Raw genomic sequence first — 9,762 nt, forward strand, 5'->3', positions numbered from 1 at the left:
CGCACAGGATGCGACGACCTCACCCAAATCGGCGCAGGCGAGCCCTAGCCCCCAAATCGGCGCACGACCTCACGCATTTGGGCGGCGAGCTTCGAACCCCCAAATCGCCCAAGGATGCGATGGTGAGAGGGAGGGAGAGAGAGATCACGAGATCTGTAACGAGAGAGAGAGGGAGAGAGGCGGCGGCGGCCGGAGAGGCGAGAGGCGGCGGCGGCGATGGGGGTGGCATCCCGCCGGAGAAGAAGAAAGAGGGGCGGCTGCTCTCTATGTGTGTGTTTGTGTGTGTATAGGGTGTATATGTTTATTTTAGGGTTAATTACGCTAAAACACACGAACTTTGGCCCGATTTTCAAATTTTCCATATACTTTAAATTTTGTCTGGATTTCCCTGAATTTAGGCCCGCGTTCAATTTTTCCACAATTTTTGCTCCGGCCTTATTATAAAGCTGACATGGCATATTTTGCTTGAACGAAAAGTTGACGTGGACACGCCGGACGGGATATTATACGACGTCGTTCTAAAAGACACGAACGACGTCGTTTTGTGTTGTTTGATCATCTACTTATTTCGTGAGATTATGTTTATGAATTCCAAATCAAATGAAATTGTGAGAATTAGGGTTCTCTCGATCATTCTCCTCTCACAACAATTACCATGGCTTGTGCTAAATCTTCCTCCTCCGGCGGTTCGGCCATGTTCGACACGACCACAAAGTGTTACTGCGGAAGCCGCGTCGTGCTTATGACGTCGCAAACACAACAAAACCCTGGACGGAGGTTCATATGTTGTCCGAAGAAAGATGTAAGTGTCGATTTTCATTAATGGGTTTAGTTTAAGTGTCGATTTTCACAATGTATAACCCTATTATGCAGATTAAGGCTCAGTGTCGATTTTGGCATTGGGTTGATCCCGAGACTCCGATAGGAGAGGCAGAAGAAGAAGATGATGGTGAATCGAAACTAACTTTCTGGATTGGCGAATACTACCGACAACAACAGTATCTTGAAGCGGACATGATGAGAATCCGACAGTTGGAGGCTGAGATTAAGCATCTCAAAAAGAAAAAGAAAGACAACAAGAAGCTATTCGTCAACATGAAGCAATTCATGTATGGTGCTTGTTTTGGAGTGTTGGTTTATGCAGTTTCGATGTCACTCATTTTGTAGAAATGATTACTAGATTAAGCTATGGTTAGTGATTGAACATGTTAGTGCTTCAACTTGTTGTTTAGTATCCTATTTTCATATACATATTGTATTGTCCAATTTTCAAGTGCAATGGACATTGAATTGTTGGTAATGAAAATATGGAAATCTGCAGTGGCATTTTGTATTAGACACATTGGCATCTTCAAAATAAAATATGGCTCCATTCATATAATATGGAATTTGTCTTTCATCAGCAAAAGAAAATACAAAATACATAGTAATAGGAGTCTCATAAGTTTGAACTTCAAAAACAAGTTTCTGAGCTAACTTTGGACATTTAAAACCACTTCAAAATAAGGACAGCTTCAACAGTCAGTTCTTGGTTTGGGATTGTTGGGTTGGCACTTGAGATGATAGTTCTTCCCCTCTTGGTACTTGATGCACTATACTCCCAGAGCAAATGTAAGAGTTTCCTGTCTCCTCTCCCACAAAGTGCCCTACACCCTTTGATGCCTACAACAAGCATTAGAAACATAGTTAGAATCAACATTGAATCAAACAAATTCTGCATGACTGGAAAATATGAAAATGATGCTTGTACCTGTGCTCGTTCCATAGCTAGGGTCTTACTCTTACTCTTCTTCTTACTCTTACTTGCTCCACCTGAGTTCACATCATCATCTGGCCTAGGGTGTTTCCTTGGTCTTCCTGGCTTTCTCTTTTCTGGCTTCTCTTTCTCCACAGTCTCATTCTTGCACCCTCTGGAATTGTGACCTAACTGAAAACAATTTTGGCATGTCATAACAGTCCCTGCCCTAGTCAGTCTAGAAGGATTTTTGGGATCCTTCTCATCCTGATCCCTTCTCCTTTTCTTCTTTGGCCTCCCAGGCATCACCCTCACTTGTGGAGGTTGAACTGGATAGCCTACTGCCTTGGGCCATTGTCTTTTACCATTTATTGGCTCCAATGGATATGAATATGCTTTCAAGTAGGTCTCAGTAGTCAGGTAAACAGCTTAATAATCGTGACAGTCTACTCGCTCAAAAATCAAGGGTTAGATGGATCAAGGAAGGGGACGTCAACAGCAGTGTTTTTCACAGGGCAATCAGGGGACGAAAAATCAAGAACGAGATGTCGGGGCTGTTTTTTGAAGGGGCTTGGATCGAGGAACCAACGGAAGTGAAAAGAATGGTGAGAGAACATTTCAAACTGCAGTTTAGTAACAGGAACAGGTCGAGACCAACAGTACCAGAGGTGTTTGGTCAGAAAAGAATTTCAGATGAAAACAGAGATTTACTTGAAGCACCGTTCACTGAAGAAGAAATCAAAGAAGCAGTTTGGAATTGTGATAGTGGGAAGAGCCCGGGTCCGGATGGCTTTAATTTCCATTTCATGAAGAGATGTTGGGAGATCATCAAAGAGGATCTCATTAATGTTTTCAAAGAGTTTCATTCAAATGGAAAGATAGCTAGAGGTTGCAACCCGTCGTTTATTGTTCTCATTCCAAAGAAAGACGCCGCTTCAGAACTGAAGGATTTCAGACCTATTTCTTTAATCAATTGTCTTTACAAGGTAATCGCTAAAACTCTTGCTGCTAGAATGAAAAAAGTGATGAACTTCATTATTTCAGAAAGTCAGAGTGCTTTTATTGAGGGAAGATACATTCTTGATGGAGTGGTTATTCTGAACGAGATTGTGGAAGAGGCTAAAAGGAAAAAGATTGATACTTTATTGTTCAAAGTTGATTTTGCAAAGGCCTATGATACAGTCGATTGGAGCTTTCTTGATAGAATGTTGGCCGTCATGAATTTTGGAAATAGATGGAGGAATTGGATTGTCGAATGTCTCAGTTCAGCGACAACTAATGTCTTGGTAAATGGAAGTCCTTCGGGGGACTTCCAAATGGAAAGAGGGTTGAGACAGGGAGACCCACTTTCACCGTTCCTTTTTCTCGTAGCAGCTGAGGGACTGAATCTTTTGGTGAAAAAATCAGTTTCTAATGGGACCCTGGAACCATTCAAATTTGGGAGAGACAGATTAGAGATATCTCACCTTCAATATGCGGATGATACAATTTTTGTCTCCTCTGCAAAGACGGAGAACGCATGGGCCTTCAAGTGCATCCTTAAGTTATTTGAGCTCCTCTCGGGATTGAAAGTTAACTTCAATAAAAGCAACCTAATGGGAATTGGAGATGTGGGTGAAAATTGCAGGGAGATGGCTGAGATTCTCGAATGCACAAAGGGGGAGCTTCCAACGAAATATCTGGGAGTCAAAATTGGAATCAGCTTATGCCGAGCGATGAACTGGGAGTATTTGGTTGACAAGATTAAAAAGAAGATCGGTAATTGGACCAACAAAAAAATCTCGTTTGCCGGCAGGTTAACTCTTTTACGATCGGTCCTCTTCTCCTTGCCGATTTACCAACTTTCTTTTGCTAAGCTTCCTAAGAGTGTGTTGTCTGAAATCCGGTCTCTTTTTTGTAAGTTTTTGTGGGGAAGTGGGAGTTCTGGTGAGAGAAAAATCTGTTGGATCAAGTGGGAGGAGTTATGTTTAGATCTTAAGGAAGGGGGTTTGGGCATAAAAAATTTGGAGTGGTTTAATATTGCTCTCATGTCAAAGTGGATTTGGCGTTTCCTAACTGAAAAAGATCATTTGTGGGTTAGGGTAATCAGGGCAAGTCAAGGGGAAATAGAGAGGGAGGAGGATGAGTTCCGAGTCAAGGGAGGAAGAGGCGGAAGAAGTGGGTGGTGGAAAAAGGTTTTGAGTTTAAGTAGGGGGGAGGGAGGGAACTGGTTCAGGGAGAATATGGTTTTACAAGTTGGGGAGGGCGAGTCGACTAGATTTTGGAAACAACGATGGGTTGGGGAGAGGAGCTTGGAGGATATGTTCCCTAGACTTTTTCATCTTAACTCCAATAAAGAAGGATTTATTAGTGAAATGGGAGGTTGGTTTGAGGGAGTGTGGAGTTGGGGGTTATCGTGGAATCGGGAACTTAGGGGGAGAGAACTTGATCTTTTGTCTTCTCTTAATTCTTTGATTTGCAATATTCATTTGACCTCAGGGAAGAGAGATGCTTGGAAGTGGAAGGCGGACGTATCCGGAGCTTTTACTGTTAAAACGGCTTACAAATCTTTGAGCAATGCAGCAAGGCCGTCTATTCCCAGTTCAGATGGTTTCGATTGGCATCAGGTATGGAAAACACCTGCTTCTTTTAAGACTGTTTTAACAGCTTGGAAAGTTCTTAAGCAAAGGATGGCGACTTGTGATAATCTTCAAAGAAGACATGTCCCTATCTCTTATTCAGAGGCGATGTGTACCCTGTGTAAATCGAATCAAGAATCGATTGAACACCTTTTCTTCGAGTGCCAACGGGCGGTGGAAGTTTGGAACGAGATTTTGGTTTGGATTGGAAAAGTAGCAGTTAATCATCATTCGGCAAAAGGTCATTTCTTAGCTTTTACAAATCTTGGAAGGAAGGAGGAAATTTCCTTCCTGACTGGTGTTTGGAGTTGTACTATTTGGTGTATGTGGAAGCAAAGAAATGGTTGCAAGTTCAATCAAGAGCCATGGAACAAAGATAAACTGATTGCAGAAATCAAGTCTAGACTGTGGAGTTGGAGGATGGCTTTCGATCTCAAGTCGGCGGCAACAGGATTCAGAGGTTGGTTCGCTGCGGCTACATTGTCTGGATAGTTCTAGATTCGGTTATCTCAAGGTTTTTGGAGTTCGAGTGTTCTTACTTTTCTGTGTATTTGTTCTGTTCTTCTCCTCTCTTTTTTTTATGTTGTGAACTCTTAGGTACCCCTGGTACCTCATTTTATTAAACAATTTCTCTTGCCTTACCAAAAAAAAAAAGTAGTCAGGTACTTGTGGACATAATTGGCTGGATCTTCCTTCATGAAATGGATAGCAGAAATGGCATGGATACATGGAATGCCAGTGAGCTCCCAAACTCTACAGCTGCAGTTTCTTTCAGGTAAAGAAACTATGAATCTATCATCCTTGTTCTCAACCTCAAACTTACCCCCTAGCCCAGGGTGAGCTGTACAGAACCTAGCCAAACTCTTCAATTTTTCAACTTTTTTTCTAACAGCAGGTGTTAACACATCAGACACACTTTCAACATGTTTTAACTTCTGAAATTGTCTCTCCCTAAGGCCACTTCTAACTGCTTCCAACATATGTATTATATGCTTCCCTCTAGCATTTAGTATGTAGCCATTAAAGGTTTCAGACACATTATTATCTACCATATCACTCACACATGCAGTAGATATAAAGGCTTTACAGAACCTGGATGGGTCTCTCTCAATGAAATTCTCATAAGCCACCATGTTCTCTGCCTTCAACTTGTCCATTGCTGCATCCCACTCCTCCTTGTATGAACTTCTAACACCTTCCCAGAACATGTGCTTTAGTGTTACTCCTTTGAACTGCTTTTTCCAATTCATATAAACATGGCGTGCGCAGTTCCTATGCTCAGCAAAAGGAGCCAAATCCTTTATAGCATTTGTCAAACCCTACAACAAATTCAATAACATCTGTATAAGTAAATGTAACATCTGTATATGTAAATTCAACAAATTCAGTATATGTAGAATTATTTACCTTTTGTTGATCCGATATGAACGTGTAACCTGAACCATCTGTAACACCAAGTTCTTCAAGCAACATAGAGATAAACCATGCCCAACATGCCTCATTTTCCACTTCAACAACCGCCCAAGCAATTGGATACATCTGGTTATTTCCATCCTTTCCAATAGCACAAAGAAGCTGCCCTCCTAGATGAGTCTTCAGGAAACAACCATCTAGGCCTATGATGGGTCTACATCCCTCAACAAATCCCTTTTTCAGAGCACTAAAACCTATATACAACCCTTTAAATATTGTACCATCACCTACCAGTAATTCAAATCTCCCTTCTCTGTCAACTCTCATAAGCTCAGATATATAACTCCTTAGCTTTGCATAGTGGCCAGTCACTGATCCTCTCAGTGTCTCTAGAGCATAAGCCTTAGCCCTATATAATCTGCCATTAGGAATAGCAATATTGAACCTTCTCTTGACATCATTTCTGAACTCCTCCACCATCATTTGAGGCCTTACTCTAAACACCTCAATGTACTGCTCACCAATCCACTTGTAGCTTGCTTGTCTATTCTCGACAGCAAATGTGCAAGTGTGATCATCACCAAGCACTTTAACTACAAGACTCTTCTCCTTCTGAACAGTGCTTGCAAATACCCTCCACATACAAGGCTCTTCACAGTAGGCCTCGCATTGCTCTTTGTTGACCCTCCTGAAATGGATAGGATGCCCTTTCACTATGCTCCAACTAACTAATGCCTTTTTGCATTGAAAACCATCCTCAAATCTCATTCCTAGTACCAATTGCAAATCTGCAATATCCATTTTGGGATCATATACCACCTTAGGCTGCTTACTCCTAACTAATTGCCCATCAGAATCACAACTATCTGAGTTCTCAGCCTCAAGTGACAATTCATTATCTGACATATTATCTCCCAAGACACCTAAACCCTCTCTCAGATTCACCCTAGCTTGTTCATATTCATCATCATCAGAACCTAATTCCATATCTCCTAGACTGTCTTCAGATTCCACTAACTCCTCATCTTCCTCCCCTGGGCAATAATCATCATCATCCTCATCAGTGCTCCATTCTGCTGCATCTGTCAATTGGGAATATTGTGACACAACATCATCTCCCACTTCTCCCTTTTCCCCTCCCTGTTCTACTTTACCCTTTCCCTTGTCTACTTTCTGCCCTCCCACATCTACCTTCTCCTTAACCTTCTCAGACTTCCCCCCTCCCTTGCCAACACTCCTCTTAGTAGTAGTGATTGTCTTTGTCACTGTCTTAGTAACCACTTCAGTCACAGCCTTAACCACTTCCCTCTTCCCATCATCTACATAAACAGAGATAGATCGGCAAGACCTGGAGATGTGCTTCAACATTTGCATCACATGCTTATCCTCAGATAATTCCATATAAACAAGAGTTCTAGGGACCTTATATGCTAGACACTTCCAAGATACGTATCCTAATTTCTGTACTTCCTCCTCCAAATCAAGATAGCCAAACCTATCTCTATCTAAGCCATATCTAGATGTCAATTCACCACCAGAATACAATCTGCTGCTTGTTCCTATCGTAGCGAACTTCCCTCCGTGATATATACACAACCCAAATTCATCGCTGCATTGCCAAAGAAACACAAAAAAAGAGGATTTAGGTCGAAATGGACTTACAGATTTCGGAACTTCGAAACTCAACTAAACCCTAGAAGCTCTCATGGACTAAGCAATAGGCGATGAAAACGAAGAAACAAATGAAATGATTGAAGCTCGTACCTGTCGTCCATTTTTCCCTCCAAAATCGAAATACCAAACGCGAGATTTTCGAGCCTTCAACTCGCGGTTCTTCTCGTCAAAATTTGCTTCTCAGCGCAACAACAACTTCTCGTCAGCGTCTCCTTTCGTCAAAGTTATCGTCGTCTTCTCCGCGTCAAAATCGTCTCCACAGTGCAAGTCAACAATGGTGAAATGGAATTTACAGCGGGAACAGTAATAAGTTTAAGGTAAACCAAGAATTTTCATACCCTAGCCTGAAACGACGTCATTTAGGTTATTTACTATGTAAACGACGTCTTTTAATATTGCTCGCAAAACGACGTCGTCGTCTATACTGCCAGGTAAGAGACACGTCAGAGACAAGTCAGTTCGGCACTTGGCCGGAGCAAAAATTGTGGAAAAATTGAACGCGGGCCTAAATTCAGGGAAATCCAGACAAAATTTAAAGTATATGGAAAATTTGAAAATCGGGCCAAAGTTCGTGTGTTTTAGCGTAATTAACCCTTTATTTTAAACATAATTTAGGGTTTAATTAGTAACTTAATTAATGATTCTAATTAAGTTAAATTATTTCCATTTTTAGAAAGTGGCCAACTTTAGTGAGACACCCAAAAAGGAAATGTGGCCAACTTTAATGGGACGGAGGGAGTATTTTTTAGGCCCAACTAAAAGCTCAAATATCATTTCACATAGTATAAAATTAACGCAGAATGACTTTGTTAAAAAGTTTATGAAGAAGAAATTTTGGGAAAAGTGAGTAAAAATCTCAGTACACTCAGTTGTTGATCCATTGCCGATTATTTTCTGTGTAACTTATTTGGTTCGAAATGTTTTGCTGTTGATGGATTTGAGGGTGTATATAGCTTATTTACCGCTATCCAAAAGTATTTATCTGGCTGCCCTAAAAAAATTAGGAGAACCATTTATATGATGAAATAGGTGTAGTAATTCACAATTGCCAATGCTTATGCATACATTTTGCTGGTTTTCTTAGTGTAAGTCAATAATAGTCTATTTGAATGTTTTGAATTTGATATTCTAAATCTCTTTCCTGAATATTGATTGAGAACCTATAAAATCTGAACTCAATTTAGGTCTTACAATATTGTGAAAGATAATTATCAAATTTGAAGCCATTGCCAACATTCGTGTCGCCTATATGGATGTTGATAACTGGTACGCCTTGCTAATTCTTTAAAGAGGCGTTTACTACTTAGGATTCATAATATACATGATGATTGGTTATTTTTATCCGTTTCATACACTATGCGGGTGTTGCCCTAAATAAGATGATCACAAGCAGCAAAAAACCAATTACAGTAGAATACGTAACATAAAACATATTGTGGGTAGGGCTGTCAAAATGGGCCGAAAATGGCCCGGCCCGCCCGTAGTTTTGACCGGGCTAGGCTAGGATTTCCAAGGCCCAAAAAAAACCGGGCCTTCCTGGCCCGGCCCATGCGGCCCTCCGGGTCACCCGGCCCGCGGGCCAAAAAGCCCGCCGGGCTTTCGGGCCAAAATCGGCCCGTCAGTATAAAAGGTGAAAATTTCAAAAATTTATATCTCCTCCCAAATTCTAATCGGCCAATCCCAATGAAACCAACCCAATCTAAATCAATTTCTTCAATTGACGACAATGACGAGTCGAAGTTTAACTTATGATTTAAATTAGCAATCAACAATCAATATTAAATTATTTTTACTTGAAATATTTATTTATTTTTTTATTATTTTTTGTGGTTGTTATTTGATTCCAGTTGATTTGATTACTGTATTAATTAATTTGTGAATAAATCGTTTTCAGTTTTTGTTGTTTTTGCAATTAGTTTTTGTTTTTTTTACTTGTATTCATATTATTTACATTTAGTTTTAGTCATATTTGTTTACATTTAATTTTAGTTAATTATGTAATTTAGATGTAGATTGTTTAAGGTCGAATTTGTCTTCATTTTTTCTTTAAATTTGATTTAATTTATTAATTTTTGGAGCTAAAAAGAAAAAGAAAAAAATATAATTTTGGCCCGTTTTGGCCCGGCCCGCCCGGCGGCCCGTATAGGGCCGGGCTGGGCTTCGTTGTTCAAGGCTGTTCAACCTAAAGTGTACCTCTAGATTGCTCGCAAGAGAACGAGGTCAATCGTAGAGTAATAAGTTGCCCAAGTCGTATCCACGAAGAAGACTTAACAGGGCTAGTGATTTATATGTTACACACAGAAAGCAAATAAATCCTAAACA

General features: G+C 40.5%; 3 protein-coding genes across 3 annotated transcripts; 1 reads left to right on the top strand and 2 right to left on the bottom strand.

Moving 5' to 3' along the window:
* Positions 1–596: 596 nt before the first annotated feature.
* Positions 597–1,336, top strand: LOC131023416 (uncharacterized). The gene is made up of 2 exons (XM_057952958.1): positions 597–802; positions 874–1,336. The coding sequence occupies exons 1-2, from the start codon at positions 656–658 to the stop codon at positions 1,165–1,167; spliced, it is 441 nt and encodes a 146-aa protein (XP_057808941.1). The 5' UTR covers positions 597–655; the 3' UTR covers positions 1,168–1,336.
* Positions 1,337–1,441: 105 nt separating this feature from the next.
* LOC131023419 (uncharacterized) lies at positions 1,442–2,108 on the bottom strand. Its single transcript, XM_057952960.1, has 2 exons — positions 1,751–2,108; positions 1,442–1,662 (listed from the first exon to the last, which is right to left on the bottom strand). The coding sequence occupies exons 1-2, from the start codon at positions 2,039–2,041 to the stop codon at positions 1,522–1,524; spliced, it is 432 nt and encodes a 143-aa protein (XP_057808943.1). The 5' UTR covers positions 2,042–2,108; the 3' UTR covers positions 1,442–1,521.
* Positions 2,109–4,991: 2,883 nt separating this feature from the next.
* LOC131007556 (uncharacterized) lies at positions 4,992–7,541 on the bottom strand. The gene is made up of 3 exons (XM_057934470.1): positions 7,531–7,541; positions 5,761–7,375; positions 4,992–5,672 (listed from the first exon to the last, which is right to left on the bottom strand). The coding sequence occupies exons 1-3, from the start codon at positions 7,539–7,541 to the stop codon at positions 4,992–4,994; spliced, it is 2,307 nt and encodes a 768-aa protein (XP_057790453.1).
* Positions 7,542–9,762: the final 2,221 nt, after the last annotated feature.

The sequence above is a fragment of the Salvia miltiorrhiza genome, chromosome 1, assembly GCF_028751815.1.
Source record: "Salvia miltiorrhiza cultivar Shanhuang (shh) chromosome 1, IMPLAD_Smil_shh, whole genome shotgun sequence".
Lineage (NCBI taxonomy): Eukaryota > Viridiplantae > Streptophyta > Magnoliopsida > Lamiales > Lamiaceae > Salvia > Salvia miltiorrhiza.

Bases quoted from the DNA above. Each gene is read 5' to 3' on its own strand.
- LOC131023416 (XM_057952958.1), top strand. From the start codon at position 656: ATGGCTTGTGCTAAATCTTCCTCCTCCGGCGGTTCGGCCATGTTCGAC. The intron at 803-873 runs GTAAGTGTCGAT...CCTATTATGCAG, and splicing joins TATGTTGTCCGAAGAAAGAT to ATTAAGGCTCAGTGTCGATT.
- LOC131023419 (XM_057952960.1), bottom strand. From the start codon at position 2,041: ATGCCTGGGAGGCCAAAGAAGAAAAGGAGAAGGGATCAGGATGAGAAG. The intron at 1,663-1,750 runs GTACAAGCATCA...TGCTTGTTGTAG, and splicing joins TAGCTATGGAACGAGCACAG to GCATCAAAGGGTGTAGGGCA.
- LOC131007556 (XM_057934470.1), bottom strand. The intron at 5,673-5,760 runs GTAAATAATTCT...AATTTGTTGTAG, and splicing joins TCATATCGGATCAACAAAAG to GGTTTGACAAATGCTATAAA.